At 44.1% G+C, this 18935-nt stretch overlaps 1 protein-coding gene across 2 annotated transcripts in view; it reads left to right on the forward strand.

The window, feature by feature from the left end:
* The window catches only part of LOC139241001 (signal-transducing adaptor protein 1-like), a 112460-nt gene that overhangs the window by 39118 nt on the left and 54407 nt on the right, over positions 1 to 18935 (forward strand). For both annotated transcript variants that reach the window (XM_070869711.1, XM_070869769.1), the window contains exons 3-4: positions 6268 to 6387; positions 10827 to 10883. In XM_070869711.1, coding sequence (XP_070725812.1) covers positions 6268 to 6387; positions 10827 to 10883 — 177 coding nt within the window. The remainder of the gene's footprint in view (positions 1 to 6267; positions 6388 to 10826; positions 10884 to 18935) is intronic.

Here is an 18935-nt window from a genome sequence, read left to right on the forward strand (position 1 = left end):
GGAGGCATTGCACACTTCTTTTAGGGTGCTAGGCCAGCTGAACAAGTGAAAATCCTGAGCTAAACAGCTGGCCTCAGAGCTACCTGAGAGCGGCCTCAGAGGAAAAAAAAATCTGAAAAAAACACCAAAAACATTCCTAATAAATAACTCACACCACCATAACATTAATCGCAAAAAAAGAAGTTAAGCACACTTACCTCAGGTCGACATTACTTACCTCACCAGGGTGCTCTATGGAGAGCTATGGGTCAGGCGTGATCCAAATATTGAGCCAGTGTTGTAACCAGGGGCGTTGCACACCTGCTCGCCACTTCCAGGCGGTAATGCTCTGCGCCCCCACAAACATGGCACTGAATATCCCAGCGGGGCGCTGGAAACTGGCCGTCCGCCCGGAAGTGCTTACCATCACCATTGCCGCCCCTCCGGGCGGTAACAGGGGCGGCAGAAGACCGAAAATCCAGCTCTAAAAGTTTTGTTTAATTTTAATATTTAGTACTGATGACATAAATAAACAAAATGGCTTGAAAGTGTGAGATAGCTGAGTAACATCAGCCAGTTCTGCTAATAACCTAGGGACTTAAACTGTTGTTATCTATTTATCCTATGTATGTTTAAAGAGAAGATAATGCTACACATGCTACAGTAACAAGAATGGAATCTGTTCAATGATGAGCAATTAATCATTTGAAATATAATCAGGCTCTGCTAGTGTTAATGCAGCTCAACTGAGGAAATGCTTCTTTTGGTGAAACTCAAGGGGACAAAAGATGTCTTGTTGAAAATGATAATAATACACAAGGGAAGGTCAAAAGATTATGATTAAAATGAGACTCATCATAAAAACAGCTCACTCAAATGAAATAAAAAGTGTAATTAAATCACAGAATCATTAGAATCTTATCATACAGAAATGGGGGGCGGGGGATTTGGCTGATCCATGCCTGTGCCGGCTCTTTGAAGACCTATCCAATTACTCCCACTCTCCAGCTCTTTCCTCATAGCCCTGCAATGTTTTCCTAAATTGAAGAGCTTCATTTCTGACTGTAGATTTAATTTGAATATTATCATATAAACAGTGAGGGAATTGAATTAAAAGAGAAAGCAACTCTCTGGGTAAATTCCTTTGCGATCAGGTACTTACCGATTAATCTCCTCCAGGGGCTGAATTTGTTTTGTATTTGTTGCAACACCCCTGCCCTGTGTGGAACGTACAGTTTGCTTTGGTGTTGGCATTGTTTTAATTTGGTCTCCGGGACACCAGCTCCTAATGTTTACTTTACCCAGTCTTCTTCCCTTATCCTGGCAGCAGGCTCACAGGTTCACACTAAACCAGATCTGTGATTCTGCCACTGGGAGCTGGATTTAGCACTATAAGCACCAGGATAAGAACTGTGAATTAAAGGAAGGCCAATATAAAAGCAGTTCATAATTATGCATCTCACCAAGCCTGTGGAGGTTGCTTGTCAGCTGTGGGTGAACGACCTTCAATGGGGTAGAAATTCATCCTGGACGGTGGCGCAAAGCGGGCAGTATGCCATCGTCTGCCTGTTATACGTCACTCCGCTATTCAGTTCTACTGCAGTCAATGGAATTAGATATCAGGCATGGAATATAATGGGTGGCTGATACAATACCGCCCATATTGCGATACCATATAAGAAGAATTACTTCCCCATCGTGTCCATTCCACAGAACTTTGTCAGTCTCCTAACGATTAATTGCCTCTGTGTTTTGTTGTTGTTTCTTCAAACACTACCTGAGTACTGGGCAGTCCTTCAGGGAGACTTCTAAAAAAAGGAATCAAACATCATGCTGACAAATCTCTGCTCATGCTGGTCTAGGTATATTGAAGTGAGGCAGGGCCAGCTGCTGGTTTCTGGTCCTCCAGAGAATTAGCTACAGTTGGCAGCCCTGACCCTGGCACTCGCACTGTCATATGAATGAGGTGGTGGGGCTGAGGCCACAAGAGAATGGCACCAACTGAAGATCCACCTGTTCTCCTGGAGGCAGCACAGGCTGGGAATTTCCTTGGAGCTGCTCCCACTCCAGCGCTGTAACTTCGCTGGAAGTGTGGTGTAAACCCTGCTCCCTGGTGCAAGGGTCAAGGATGTCTCGGAGCGGTTGCAGGATATTTTGGTATTTTGGAGGGGGAGGGTGAACAGCCAGTTGTCGTGGTGCATGTAGGAACCAACGATATAGGTAAAAAATGGGATGAGGTCCTACAAGACGAATTTAGGGAGCTAGGCGTTAAATTAAAAAGTAGGACCTCAAAGGTAGTAATCTCAAGATTGCTACCAGTGCCACGTGCTAGTCAGAGTAGGAATTGCAGGATAGCTAAGATGAATATGTGGCTTGAGGAGTGGTGCAGAAGGGAGGGATTCAAATTCCTGGGACATTGGAACCAGTTCTGGGGGAGGTGGGACCAGTACAAACCGTACAGTCTGCACCTGGGCAGGACCAGAACCAATGTCCATGGGGGAGTGTTTGCTAGTGCTGTTGGGGAGGGGTTAAACTAATATGGCAGGGGGATGGGAACCTATACAGGGAGGCAGAGGGAAGTAGAATGGCGACAGAAGCAAAAGATAGAAAGAAGAAAAGTAAAAGTGGAGGGCAGAGAAACCCGGCAAAAATTAAAAAGGGCCACATTACAGCAAAATTCTAAAGGGGCAAAGTGTGTTAAAAAGACAAGCCTGAAGGCTCTGTGCCTTAATGCGAGGAGTATTCATAATAAGGTGGACGAATTAACTGTACAGGCAGCAATTAATTAATATGATATAATTGTCATCACGGAGACAAGGCTCCAGGGTGACCAAGGCTGGGAACTCAACATCCAGGTGTATTCAACATTCAGGAAGGATAGACAGAAAGGAAAAGAAGGTGGGGTAGCGTTGCTGGTTAAAGAGGAAATTAACGCAATAGTAAGGAAAGACATTAGCTTGGATGATATGGAATCTGTATGGGTGGAGCTGCAGAATACCAAAGGGCAGAAAACGCTAATGGGAGTTGTGTACAGACCACCAAACAGTAGTAGTGAGGTTGGGGACAGCATCAAACAAGAAATTAGGGATGCGTGCAATAAAGGTACAGTAGTTATCATGGGCATATTTAATCTACATATAGATTGGGCTAACCAAACTGGTAGCAATACGGTGGAGGAGGATTTCTTGGAGTGTATTAGAGATGGTTGTCTAGACCAATATGTCGAGGAACCAACTAGAGGGCTGGCCAGCCTAGACTGGGTGATGTGTAATGAGAAAGGATTAATTAGCAATCTTGCTGTGTGAGGCCCCTTGGGGAAGAGTGACCATAATATGGTAGAATTCTTTAGTACGATGGAGAGTGACACAGTTAATTCAGAGACTAGGGTCCTGAACTTAAGGAAAGGGAACTTCGATGGTATGAGATGTGAATTGGCTAGAATCGGCTGGCAAATGATACTTAAAGGGTTGACGGTGGATAGGCAATGGCAAACATTTAAAGATCACATGGATGAACTTCAACAATTGTACATTTCTGTCTGGAGTAAAAATAAAACGGTGAAGGTGGCTCAACCGTGACTAACAAGGGAAATTAAGGATAGTGTTAAATCCAAGGAAGAGGCATATAAATTGGCCAGAAAAAGCAGCAAACCTGAGGACTGGGAGAAATTTAGAATTCAGCAGAGGAGGACAAAGGGTTTAATTAGGAGGGGGAAAATAGAGTATGAGAGGAAGCTTGCAGGGAACATAAAAACTGACTGCAAAAGCTTCTATAGATATGTGAAGAGAAAAAGATTAGTGAAGCCAAACATACGCCCCTTGCAGTCAGATTCAGATGAATTTAATTTGGGGAACAAAGAAATGGCAGACCAGTTGAACAAATACTTTGGTTCTGTCTTCACAAAGGAAGACACAAATAACCTTCCGGAAATACTAGGGGACCGAGAGTCTAGTGAGAAAGAGGAACTGAAGAAAATCCTTATTAGGCAGAAAATTGTGTTAGGGAAATTGATGGGATTAAAGGCCGATAAATCCCCGGGGCCTGATAGTCTGCATCCCAGAGTACTTATGGAAGTGGCCCTAGAAATAGTGGATGCATTGGTGATCATTTCCCAACAATCTATCGACTCCAGATCAGTTCCTATGACTGGAGGGTAGCTAATGTAACACCATTTTTTTAAAAAGGAGGGAGAGAGAAAACGGGTAATTATAAACCAGTTAGCCTGACATCAGTAGTGGGGAAAATGTTGGAATCAATTATTAAAGATGAAATAGCAGCACATTTGGAAAGCAGGATCGGTCCAAGTCAGCATGGATTTATAAAAGGGAAATCATGCGTGACAAATCTTCTAGAATTTTTTGAGGATGTAACTAGTAGAGTGGACAAGGGAGAACTGGTGGATGTGGTGTATTTGGAGTTTCAAAAGGCTTTTGACAAGGTCCCACACAAGAGATTGATGTGAAAAATTAAAGCACATAGTATTGGGGGTAATGTAGTGACGTGGACAGAGAACTAGTTGGAAGACAGGAAGCAGAGAGTCGGGATAAATGGGTCCTTTTCAGAATGGCTGGCAGTGACTAGTGGGATGCTGCAGGGATCAGTGCTGGGACCCCAGCTATTTACAATATACATTAATGAATTAGATGAAGGAGTTGAGTGTAATATCTCCAAGCTTGCAGATGACACTAAACTGGGTAGCGGTGTGAGCTGTGAGGAGGACGCTAAGAGGCTGCAGGGTGACTTGGACAGGTTAGGTGAGTGGGCAAATGCATGGCAGATGCAGTATAATGTGGATAAATGTGAGGTTATCCACTTTGGTGGCAAAAACAGGAAGACAGAATATTATCTGAACGGCGGCAGATTAGGAAAAGGGGAGGTGCAACGAGACCTGGGTATCAGTCATTGAAAGTTGACATGCAGGTACAGCAGGTGGCGAAGAAGGCAAAAGGTATGTTGGCCTTCATAGCTAGGGGATTTGAGTATAGGAGCAGGGAGATCTTACTGCAGTTGTATAGGGCCTTGGTGAGGCCTCACCTGGAATATTGTGTTCAGGTTTGGTCTCCTAATCTGAGGAAGGATGTTCTTGCTATTGAGGGAGTGCAGCAAAGGTTCACCAGTTTGATTCCCGGGATGGCAGGACTGACATATAAGGAGAGATTGGATCAACTGGGCCTTTATACCTTGGAGTTTAGAAGGATTAGAGGGGATCTCATGGAAACATACAAGATTCTGATAGGACGGGACAGGTTAGATGCAGGAAGAATGTTCCCTATGTTGGGGAAGTCCAGAACCAGGGGACACAGTCTTAGGATAAGGGGTAGGCCATTTAGGACTGAGATGAGGAGAAACTTCTTCACTCAGAGAGTTGTTAACCTGTGGAATTCCCTGCCGCAGAGAGTTGTTGATGCCAGTTCATTGGATATATTCAAGAGGGAGTTAGATATGGCCCTTACGGCTAAGGGGATCAAGGGGTATGGAGAGAAAGCAGGAAAGGGGTACTGAGGGAATAATCAGCCATGATCTTATTGAATGGTGGTGCAGGCTCGAAGGGCCGAATGGCCTACTCCTGCACCTATTTTCTATGTTTCTATGCTCACGCACCTAAACAGTAGTCTCCACCTCACTTCCATCGAAGTTCCGTCAGAGGAGCAGGAGAAGCTTGGGGGACATTCACCTCCATGGTTATTAACAGAGTAATGTAATGGTCATTGAGCACAGAATGCAAGCTGACATGCCAGTGCAGTACTGAAGGAGAGCTGCAGTGTTGGAGGTGTTGTTTTTTGTCTTTAAACTGAGGTCTGTCTGCTCTTATAGGTGGACGTGAAAAATCCCATGGCTCTATTTCGAAGAAAAGCAGGGAGTTTCCCCAATGTCCAGACCAATATATATCCCTCAACCAACATCACTATAATACAGATTATCTGGCCATAATCACATTGATGTTTGTGGGACCTTGCCGTGTGCAAATTGGTTGCCACATTTCCTACTTTACAAGTGACTATGCTTCAAAAGTACTTCGTTGATTGTGAAGTGCTTTGGAACATCCTCATGTTATTCTTTCTATATTCAAATAGTTTACCAACTCTCAGAATTTGCACCTTCCATTACACCTGCATATAATAATTATCTGCACTCAATAAATATTAAAAGCAAATTTAAAAAGAATGACTACAGAAGTAGCAAGCATTTCTCAGGGTCTGGTTCTGTGCTAAAAGCTGCCAGACCCCAATAATATCATCATTCTGTATATGGTCCTCCCTCCTTATAACTGTTTACCTTCCTTTTCAGTACACAGAAAAACTGGACCTGCAGAAATTTGTGTCAATAGGAGATGACAACAGCAGAGATAAAAGCTCTCAGGTAGTTAACTTCCGACTGCAACTAGCCAATGAGGAGGTGAAGCTGAAGGTATCCCAACTAGAGTACTTATCTAAGCCTAGAAATTAATATTACTGTTTGTAGTAGATGAACTTTTAACCCATTTGTTTGAGATTCCTCACTCCGCTATTTTAATACAGGCATTTATATGAAATGAGTTAACTCCGTTGCTAAAATAGTGGACAAAAGGAATACAGGTGCAACGTCCTGAATCTGGACTTCTGAAAACCGGAATTGTCCGAAAACCGGACATTCCGGTGCATGACGAGGAGCGGAGGATCAGCGGACGGCGAGGTCTGAAATCCCACAAAACCCAAAATCTGGCACGGATTCGGTCCCAAGGATCCCGGATTTCAGACGTTGTACCTGTATCATAGACTGTTACCACAAAGAAGCAGGCCATCAAGTCTGTACTAGTGTTTTTCTTCACATGACCCACCTAGTCTAATCCCACTCTTACTTGTTCCCCATACCCTTTAATATTACTCTTTTTCAGGCAAATATCTATGTTCCTTTTGAAAGTACTTATGGCTTCAACAGCTGTCCAAGGCACAGAGTTCCACATTCCTGTGTTATTTCTTTCTGGTCTTTTTAATTCTATTTGTGATTATCTTTAAAGTTGTGCTCTCTTGTTATTATTCTCTGACCAATGGAAACCACCTATAATTTTTAAATTTTCATCCTTGTTTTCAAATCCCTCTGCGGCCTTACACCTTATCTCTGTAACCACCTCCAGCCCCACAACCTCCCGAGATATCTGCACCCCTCCAATTCTGGACCGATTCCCGATTTTAATTGCTCAACCATTGGCATCAGTGCCATCAGCTACAATGGCCTTAATCTCTGGAATTCCCTCCCTGAACCTTTCCGTCTCTCCACCTCTCTCTCCTCCTTTAAGACGTTCCTTAAAACCTACCTCTTTGACCAAGCTTTTGGTCATCTACCCTAATATCTTCTTCTCTGGTTCGGTATCAAATATGATTTGATGACACTCCTGTGTAGTTCCTAAGGATGTTTTACTATGTTAAAGGCACTATATAAATGCAAGTTGTTGGTGTTGTTATCATGATTTATCCTCTCATAACTGTTCAAGTCACCCTCAATCTTTTCAGCTCCAGTTAAAAAAATAGCTTCAACTACTCAAGTCTTTATTCATAACTTTAACCCCTCATCCCCAGTAACATCCTAGTGAATCTATACTTCATGTGTTCCATTACTTTTAAATCCTTCTTATACTGGGGAATCTAAAACTGCACACAATACTCCAACTACTCTAAATAACATTATCTCCTTGCATTTGTATTCTCTGCTTCTGGATAATAAATCAAGGATCCTGTGCTTGCTTACCTCCATTGGCACCCAGTCTACTACTGCCTCAAATTTAAATTCTAATCCTTGTATTCAACTCCCTCCATAGTCTCACCTCTCCCTATCTCTGTAACTTCCTTCGAGAACTCTGTGTTCCTCCAGTTCTGGCCTCTTGTACATCCCGCACTTCCTCTACCCCATCATTCTTGACCCTAAATCTGGACCTAAAAAGTTAACTTTGTTTCTCTCTCCACAGATGCTACCTGACTTGCTGAGTATTTCCAGCATTTTCAGTTTTTTATTTCAGATTTCGAACATCCGCAGTATTTCGCTTTTGTATTCAAATTGTAACCCCTGGTCCTCCCTAATCTATTTAATTGGCACAAACTGTCAACTCGAGCACAATCTAATCCCTTCATCATCTTATAAACCTCAATCAGATTATCATTAAGTCTATGCTTCTCTAAAGTTTAGTCTCAACTCTTTTAGATAAATAAGATGCTTTAAACTAGGAATTAGTCTAGTGGCCCTCCTCTGCACCCTTTCCAAAGCCTCAATATCACGCAGCAGATGAGGAGACCAAAACTGGAAACAGCATTCCAAGTGAGGCCTGACCCAAGTCCTGAACCTAAGTTCTTTTCACTCATCACCCCTGCACTCGTTGACCTATATTGCCTCCCAGTCCAGGAATGCTTCAATTTAAAAATTCTCATTCATGTTTTCAATCCCTCCCTGCCTTCGCTCCTCCCTATCTCTGTTACCTCCTACAACTCTACAAGCCTCCGAGATCTCTGCATTTATCCAAGTCTGGCCTCTTGCGTGTCACTGATTTTTGTTGCTCCACCATTGGCGGCCGTGCCTTCATCTGTCTAGGCCTTAAACTATGAAATTTCCTCTCCACCTCTCTCTCCTCCTTTAATATGTTCCTTAAAACCTAATTATTTGACCAAGCTTTTAGTCATCTGTCCTAATATCTCTTTATGTGACTCGGTGTAAATATTTATTTGCTAACACTCCTGCAAAATGCCTTGGTCTGTTTAACTACTTTAAGAATGCTATATAAAGGCAAATGCAAGTTGGGATCACCTGCTAGATCCTCTCCATGTCCCACACCATCCTAACTTGGATAAACATCAATGTTTGTTCATTATTCCTGGGTCAAAGTCCTGGAGTTCTCTACCTAACACCATTGTGGGATACTATCAGTGCTAGGACTGAAGCAGTTCAAGAAGAAGGCCCACCAAACATTTTCAGAACACCGAGGGATGGGCAACAAAGACAAGCTTGTTAGCGTCGCCACCACCTTCAGAACACATCAAAACATTTCTGAGTGAATTTTTCTGAGACCCTGCTCCACCAGTGAGGCCTCCCATGGGATCGGCAGCTTGTTGCAAAATAATGGGTGCACTGTCTGTAAATTTCCATTCATTTGAAGTCAATAGATTGAAAATAATGGGTTGCACACATGATTTTCCAATAAGACATCTGCTGCGAATATGGTCTCCATTGAAGGCGTGAAGTTGCAGAAAAGTTACCCCAATGACTGTTAACAGCATCCTAGAATCATGGAATCATATCCCTGATATGTACTCGGGGCCATGAAGAGAGGAGGGGGAGGATTTCTGGGCAGGACACCCAAAAGTACAGGTTTCTCTGGACGTCCTGCTGAAATTAACCACAGCACGTCTTTCCAGGTTTTCCACTGCAGGTGGGAGGAATTGGGGATCACAGTGGGATTTGGGTATCGCAGTAATATTTGAAGATCATTTGGGATTTGGAGATCGCGGGGGGGTGGGGGTCTTGAAGTAGGAGATCGCAGGGTGATTTGGAGATTGTGGGGGGAGGGGGAAAGATGTGGAAAGTTGGAGATTGCGGAAGGATTTGGAGATTGTGTGGGGAGGAGTCGGAGATCATGGCGGGAGGTGGAAATCGTGGAGTGGGGGCTTGGGAAATAGAGATTGCGGGCCAGTCGGAGCTCACGGAGGGATGGGGTGTTGGAGATCTCAGAATAATTTTGAGCTCGTGGAGGGTGCCGGGAATCGGAGATTATGGCGGGATTTAGAGATCATGGGGAACATTTGGAAGCCGTGGGGTAGGCGGGGAGTCGCAGATCGGGAGGGTGGGGGAGTTCAGCCGATCACAGGATCTGTTAAGAGGTTAGCTTGTTGGGCCTGGAGGAAATGCCCCTGTTCCTCCTGGCCTACAAGCAATGTTATAAATGCTAATGGATCCGCCCCTTTTTGCTTCCTTTTGTCTGCAGGAATCCTGAGTCCCGGGGAACCCGGCGTCCATGGGTTAAAAATAAAAATCCTGTTATAATGGAGGCACGCAGCCTCCTTAAAATATATTACTGACCTGAGAGCAGACTGGTCACTCGCCCCCGACTATCCTCCCTTTGAAAACAGAAGTGGACGGGTTGGGGCCGGTTTTGAGATTTCATTTTTTTACCTCCCAAGCGCCCCCAATCCAGCCAGTCTTGGGGCTGGGGGTGGTTAAAATTCCACCCATATAATCTTACAGTACAGAAAGAGGTCGTTTGGCCCATTTTGCTTGTGCTAGATCTTTGAAAGGGCTATACAACTAGTTCCACTTCCTTGCTCTTTCACCATAGCCCTGCAAATTTTTCCTTTTGCAAGTATTTATTCAATTCCCTTTTGAAAGTTACTATTGAATCTGCTCCCTCTACAATTTCAGGCAGTGCATTCCCGATCATAACAACTTGCTGTGTAAAAAACATTCTTCTCATTTTCCCCTCTGCTTCTTTCGCCAATTATCTTAAATCTTTGTCCTCTGGTTACCAACTCTCCTGAAACAGTTTCTCCTTATTCTATCAACCCTTCATAATTTCTAACACTTCTATTGAATCCTCCTTTAACCTTCTCTGCTTTAAGAAGAGCAATTCCAGCATCTCTCGTCACTCAAGGCTGCTCACTGCAGTTTCTGTTATAAGCTGATGGTACTATTTAGTCTTATCATAGTAGTATGACGTTGCTGAAAAGATAATGGCGATAATGATGTACGAGCGGTACATATACGGTTTCAAGCTGGATTACACATCTTCAGTTACTACAACACGAGGCAATTTAATTAAGCATTTATCAACAATATCTACTCTGTAATGATGTACACATAATGTGATTTTCCTTTCCCATTATCTCCAGGCTGAAGACCTTGAAACCAGAGAAGAATGGAAAGGTTATATTAGTGTGGTCTCTCAGGTATGAATTTTGCTTTTATATCTTGTTTCTGTATTAAATGTTGGCAATGTAATATTATGAGAATAATAGAATTTTAAATGAAGTATCGTTTACTTGGCAAAAATTATATTTTCACAAGAGTAAACTTTACCGGTGGACTGGTAGCTTTCTGGGAGCCCCAATAGTCTAGTGCTGACTGCTGGCATCATGACTGGACTACAGCATGGAAATTACTATTGGTGTTTGTAATGACTCAAGAATCTTGTTACTGTAAGCTGCCTTAAGTGCAAACGTGATCCAACTTTATTCGTGCCCAAAGTACCCATGTGACATAGTACCCGCGCTTATATACCAGTGACCGCGCACACATGCATACAGCCCGATGACCACCGACAGTGGCGCCCTCTGGTGTCTGGTGACTCCAAGCATCAGTACATAACAACATCCCCCTTTTAAGATCTTAATATCAGTCTCTTTACAAATTAAGACGGTCTGGGAATTTCCGCTCACAAGTTGATCGTCTCAGTTCAACTTTAATTCTGGGCGAACGTTCTGAGTCAGTTGTGACTGAAGGCTGAGTAATCAATCTGATGGGAGTGGCAATGAGCATGTCAGAGACTGTAGGTCCAGGTTCAGTAATGGCAGCAGAGTCCTTTGATGAATGAACATTGGTTGGTTGGTCACTGACTGCATCTTCCTCAATCGGTTCCAGTTCATCCATGTGCTGCAGTTTAACCTGATCAACACGTTTCCTGCATGTTTGCCCATTCTTGAGCACGACAATAAACACTCTGTTACCCTCCTTGGCTATAACAGTACTGTCGATCCACTTTGGACCTTGACCATAGTTCAGTACATAAACCGGATCGTTGACAGAGATGTCACGTGACACAGCAGCTCGATCATGATACCATTGCTGACTTTGACGTCTGTTTTCAACACGATCATTCAAATCAGGATGAACAAGAGAAAGCTTGGTCTTGAGATTTCTCTTCATCGGTAGTTCAGCAGGGGAAACCCCAGTAAGCGTATGAGGTCTTGTCCTGTAACTAAGCAATATACATGACAAGCGAGTCTGCAGTGAACCCTGAGTTACACGTTTCATACTTTGCTTGATCGTTTGAACAGCACGCTCTGCTTGACCATTAGAAGCAGGTTTGAATGGAGCTGACCTCACATGTCTAATACCATTGAAACTCAAGACTTGTGAAGCAAGATCCGTTATCACTCACAAAAATGTCAGGCTAACCATGAGTAGCAAACATGACATGAAGACTCTCAATAGTAGCTGTAGATGTGCTGGATGACATAATAATACACTCTATCCACTTTGAATATGCATCCACCACAACAAAAATATCTTTCCCAGGAAAGGGTCCGAAAAATCGATGTGGATCCTCGACTATCGTTTAGATGGCTACGACCAAAGATTCAGCGGGGATTCCGCTGGTACATTAATTAGCTACATGCAAGTATTGCACTGATGCACACATGATTCCAGATCAGAGTCAATTCCAGGCCACCATAGATGAGACCTAGCAATGACTTTCATCATGACAATACCAGGATAAGTGCTATGTAGTTCATGTACAAAATTTTCTCTACCTTTCTTAGGCATGATGACACGATTACTCCACAGTAAACAATCTGACTGAATAGACAGCTCATCTTTGTGACGGTTGTATGGTTTGGTCTCATCACACATCTCCATAGGTATTGCAGACCAATCACCACTGAGGACACAACATTTCACAACCGATAAAATAGGGTCATGTCAGGTCCAGATCCTGACTTGTTGAGCAGTGACAGAAACATAGAAAATAGGTGCAGGAGTAGGCCATTCAGCCCTTCAAGCCTGCACCACCATTCAATAAGATCATGGCTGATCATCATCTCAGTACATCTTTCCTGCTTTCTCTCCATACCCCTTGATCCCTTTAGCTGTAAGGGCCATATCTAATTCCCTCATGAATATATCCAATGAACTGGCATCAACAACTCTCTGCGGTAGGGAATTCCACAGGTTAACAACTCTCTGGGTGAAGAAGTTTCTCCTCATCTCAGTCCTAAATGGCTTACCCCTTATCCTTAGACTGTGTTCCCTGGTTCTGGACTTCCACAACATTGGGAACATTCTTCCTGCATCTAATCTGTCCAGTCCCGTCAGAATTTTATTTGTTTTTATGAGATCCCCTCTCATCCTTCTAAACTCCAGTGAATACAGGCCCAGTCGATTCAATCTCTCCTCATATATCAGTCCTGCCATCCCGGGAATCAGTCTGGTGAACCTTCGCTGCACTCCCTCAATAGCAAGAACATCCTTCCTCAGATTAGGAGACCAAAACTGAATACAATATTCCAGGTGAGGCCTCACCAAGGCCCTATACAACTGCAGTAAGACCTCCCTGCTCCTATACTCAAATTCCCTAGCTATGAAGGCCAACATACCATTTGCCTTCTTCACTGCTTGCTGTACCTGCATGCCAACTTTCAATGACTGATGCACCATGACACTCAGGTCTCGTTGCACCTCCCCTTTTCCTAATGTGCCACCATTCAGATAATATTCTGCCTTCGTGTTTTTGCCACAAAAGTGGATAACCTCACATTTATCCATATTATACTGCATCTGCCATGCATTTGCCCACTCACCCAACCTGTCCAAGTCACCCTGCAGCCTCTTAGCGTCATCCTCACAGCTCACACTGCCACCCAGCTTTGTGTCATCTGCAAACATGGAGATATTACACTCAATTCCTTCATCTAAATCATTCATGTATATTGTAAAGAGCGGCGGTCCCAACACTGAGCCCTGTGGCACCCCACTAGTCACTGCCAGCCATTCTGAAAAGTACCCATTTATCCCGACTCTCTGCTTCCTGTCTGCCAACCAGTTCTCTATCCACGTCAGTACATTACCCCCAAGACCATGTGCTCCGATTTTGCACACCAATCTCTTGTGTGGGACCTTGTCAAAAGCCTTTTGAAAGTCCAAATACATCACATCCACTGGTTCTCCCTTGTCCACTCTACTAGTTACATCCTCAAAAAATTCCAGAAGATTTGTCAAGCATGATTTCCCTTTCATAAATCCATGCTGACTTGGACCGATCCTGTCACTGCTTTCCAAATGCACTGCTATTCCATCTTTAATAATTGATTCCAGCATTTTCCCCACTACCGATGTCAGGCTAACTGGTCTATAATTCTCTGTTTTCTCTCTCCCTACTTTTTTACTGCCTTAAGTACTCTGGGATGCAGACTATCAAGGACCGGGGATTTATCGGCCTTCAATCCCATCAATTTTCCTAATACAATTTCCTGCCTAATAAGGATTTCCTTCAGTTCCTCCTTCTCACTCGACCCTCGGTCCCCTAGTATTTCCGGGAGGTTATTTGTGTCTTCCTTTGTGAAGACAGAACCAAAGTATTTGTTCAACTGGTCTGCCATTTCTTTATTCCCCATTATAAATTCACCTGAATCTGACTGCAAGGGACCTACATTTGTCTTCACTAATCTTTTTCTCTTCACATATCTATAGAAGCTTTTGCAGTCAGTTTTTATGATCCCAGCAAGTTCCTTCACTCTCAAAAGCATCCATTACTAACAGTAGATCTGCAGGTTGAGGCATCTCCATATCAGGTGTGCGCAAAGGCAGACGTCTCAGTGCATCGGCACAATTCTCAGGACTGGGTCTATGATGAATAGATATAATCATAGGCAGACAATGTCAACGCCCATCTCTGAATTCGGGACAATGCATTGGTATTAATACCTTTGTTTTCCAAAAACAATGAATTGAATGGCTTGTGATCCATTTTGTGTTCAAAATGAAGACCAAACAGGTACTGATGCATCTTTTTGACCCCATACTCACAGGCCAAAGCTTCTTTTTCTACCATGCTGTAAGCTCTTTCTGCTTTTGACAAACTTCTCGAAGCATATGCAAAAGGTTATAGCTTACCTGACTCATTTGCTTGTTGGAGTACACAGCCAACCCCATATTATGAAGCGTCACAGGCCAAAACAAGACACTTACACGGATCATAATGAACAAGCAACTTGTTTGAACAGAGCAGGTTCTTAGCTTTCTAAAAGGCTCTATCTTGAGACACACCCCAGACCCAGTTGTCGCCTTTTCTGAGTAGCATGTGCAGTGGCTCTAATAAAGTGCTCAGTCTGGGTAAGAAATTACCGAAGTAGTTGAGTAGCCCAAGGAATAAACGCAACTCCGTCACTTTCTGAGGCCTGGGTGCATTTTTGATGGCCTTGGTTTTCGAATCAGTAGGCCTGATGCCATCAGAAGCAATCTTCCGTCCCAGGAATTCAACTTCAGGTGCCATGAAGACACACTTCGAACATTTCAGCCTGATTCCCACTTTGTCCAGACGATGTAAGACTTCTTCAAGATTGTTCAGATGTTCAGCAGTGTCACGACCTGTGACCAGAATGTCATCTTGAAACACGACAGTTCTAGGAACGGACTTCAGTCCATATTCCTCTGAAATATGGTTGTAGCCGAACGAATTCCAAAAGGACACCTGTTGTAGACAAACAGTCCTTTATGGGTGTTGATGCAGGTGAGTTTCTTTGAAGTGCCGACAAGCTCCTGTGTCAGATCTAGTTTAGTGAATGACTTTCAACCAGCTAGCGTGGCGAACAGGTCATCAGTCTTCAGCAATGGATACTGATCTTGTTTTGAAAATCAGTTAATTGTAACCTTGTAGTCTCCACAAATTCTGACAGTGCCATCACTCTTCAACACAGGAACAATGGGGCTGGCCCACTCATTAAACTCGACCGGTGATATGATCCCTTCACGTTGGAGTCTGTCAAGCTCAATTTCAACCTTCTCCCTCATCATGTAAAGAACAGACCGAGCTTTATGATAGACAGGCCTTGCATCAGAATCCAGGTGAATCTGCAACTTGGCTCCAGTAACATTACCAATACCCGGTTCAAACAAAGAAGGAAACTTCTTCAACACTTGAGCACACGAAGTGTCATCCACCGAGGACCATGCTTTGATATCATTCCAGTTCCACTTGATTTTCTCGAGCCAATTCCTGCCAAACAGCATTGGACCATTACCTGGGATGATCCTTAATGGTAGATCTTGAACCACAGCATCATATGACACCTTGACTACTGCACTACCAATCACCGGTATGAGTTCCTTAGTGTAGGTACGCAACTTGGTATTGATTGGACTCAGCTTAGGCTTCACAGACTCAGTGTCCCACAGCTTGTCAAATGTCCTTTGGCTCATTATCGACTGACTCGCACCCGTGTCCAGCTCCATTGATACAGGCACGACATTCAGCTTCACGTTAACAATTATCGGCTGGCTCTTTGCCAAGAACAAATACAGATTATACACTTCCTCCTCGGGTTATGTATCCAGGCCAGCACTAGACTGGTCATCATCAACAATGTGATGAGCGGCAGCACGCTTATTCAGTTGTGGGCACATTCTCTGAAGATGCCCCACTTTCAAACAGCCATTACATGAGTACTGTTTAAACCGACACTGATGAGGCCGATGATTGCTCCCACAACGCCAACAGGGTGAAATCGGATTCGTACCAGTTGGCAGACTCTGAGCAGCTACAGGTTTCACATAAGCAGTCGAGTAGGCCCTGCCATAAGCAGCTCTGCCAGAAGACAACATAAACTTGTTTACAGTACCTGCCATGGAGCTCCGATTCTTCGATGATATCTGTCTCAAATTATTATCAGTCGTTATGCTTGCCTGGGCAGTCGCGATGGCCTTTCGCAAATCCAGCTTCTCTTTGGCCAATAACTTCTGGAGAATCACATCATGGTTGATGCCTATCACGAAGAAATCTCGCAACATGTCTTCCAACATATTCCTGAACTTACAAAGCTCAGCGAGACATCGTAGGTCGGTGACGAATCCCGACACATCCTGGCCCTCAGCACGGACATGCGTATAGAAGCAATAGAGTGAGATGATGATTCCCCTCTTTTGGCTTAAGATGGTCACACACCAACGCACACAAATCCTCGTACTCTTTGTCAGTTGAACCTAAAGGTGAGAGAAGGTTCTTCATGAGGCCGGAAATTTTTGGACCACAAACAGTGAGGAAAACCGCCCTGCGCCGAACTGCGTCAGCCTCTCCCTCCATTTTGTTGGTCACAAAATACTGATCCAGGCAGTCGATAAAATCAGCCCAATCCTCACCCTCCGCGAATCTCTCCAGAATTCCAATAGTGCCCATTGTACATGCGAAGGTTCTTAAGTTATCTCGTCACCAAATGTAATGACTCAAGAGTCTTGTTATTGTAAACTGCCTCAGGTTCAAACCTGATCCAACTTTATTCGTGCCCAAAATACCTGCGTGACTTAGTACCCGCGCTTATATACCAGTGACCGCGCACATGCGCATACAGCCCAATGACCTCCGACAGTGGCGCCCTCTGGTGTCTGGTGACCCCAAGCATCAATACATAACAGTGTTACTATTGAAGCCTGCACTAATGGGGCTGAATCTTCAGGCTGTTCGTGCAGCAGAAACAGGGAGGGGTTCAACCAGTGTTGCGAAAATAACTTATCGCCATGTCCCACTGTTGCTGTGGCTGCAGCAATCTTACCCCGAGGACAACCACTGGGTAACCGGAACGGCCCCTGAGTCAGGCAGTAGGCCCATTTAAAATGCTAATCGGGGTGCAATGGCATACATAGGATCCCAATTATAATTTTTGGATTGAATTTGGCAGAGTGCATCCCGTGCTTACTCCCGAAGGTAAGTTCTTCTTTCTTTTTGTGGGGCTGGGAGGAGTGGGGGTGCACCTTCTGAGTCCACAAATCCAGCCTGGGCCGCTGCTGTTCCAGTCCCCCTTACCCGCTAAACGTTGCCCCCACGGATCTACCTTCTTCGGGCCTAGAGGCCGGCCTGGCCGCCTGATATCGCTAGTGGGTTGCCCAAGGGTGGAGCGCTCCATCTCCAGCCACAACCAGCCATTCTGACGCTAATGAGGCCCGGTCCTCAAATTTCCTATTGGAGGTACAATTCCCACCACTTACACTGTCCTTGCTTATCACGGACAGCCACCTATATTGGACAAATGGCACAAATCATTTGTCATTTTCACTGGTCAATTACAAAGGCGCTGCTTATCATACACTAAGCACCCCGGCTACTTCGGGCAGATTTTGTCATGGAATCCTTCTTTCAACAGATTTTTCTGCTTCAGTGACAGCAGGATTTCATCCCTTATCTATTTCATGTCTTCTGGCAGCTGGTTGAGCATTTATTTTTCTTCTTCTCTCGCTTTCCTTTCTCGGTGTGCTCTCCGGTACGGTTGGATAAAAGGTCAGTGCTGCAGTCCCCCACGAAGTCACATGGATGGACAGAGTAGTTTTAATCAGCTTTGCTTCTGATATGTTCACAGAGCAAAAGAGCAGTGGTTAAAAATGCCATGGATGTTTCTAAGATTTTAAACGTCTGCTGTTTGTTGGATTTGCCTCCTGCCTTTCTGCTGCTGTACTTGTCATAACGTCCACTGTCAACAGTGGGCAAATTGTACTTGTCATAACGTCCACTGTCTACAGTGGGCAAATTGTACTTGTCATAACGCCCACTGCCTACAGTGGGCAAATTGTACTTATAACGTTCACTGTCTACAGTGGGCAAATTGTACTTGTCATAACGTCCACTGTCTACAGTGGGCAAATTGTACTTGTCATAATGTCCACTGTCAACAGTGGGCAAATTGTACTTGTCATAACGTCCACTGTCTACAGTGGGCAAATTGTACTTGTCATAACGCCCACTGCCTACAGTGGGCAAATTGTACTTATAACGTTCACTGTCTACAGTGGGCAAATTGTACTTGTCATAACGTCCACTGTCTACAGTGGGCAAATTGTACTTGTCATAACGTCCACTGTCTACAGTGGGCAAATTGTACTTGTCATAACGTCCACTGTCTACAGTGGGCAAATTGTGTCAACACCAACGTGCCTGTTATAAGCAGTGGGGACTGTATTAAGTATGATGTTTAGCTGCAAGGATTTACTGCTAGCTTGCTGGGATTATGGTGGCCCCT

Source organism: Pristiophorus japonicus, chromosome 1 (genome assembly GCF_044704955.1).
Source record: "Pristiophorus japonicus isolate sPriJap1 chromosome 1, sPriJap1.hap1, whole genome shotgun sequence".
In the NCBI taxonomy this organism is placed as follows: domain Eukaryota; kingdom Metazoa; phylum Chordata; class Chondrichthyes; family Pristiophoridae; genus Pristiophorus; species Pristiophorus japonicus.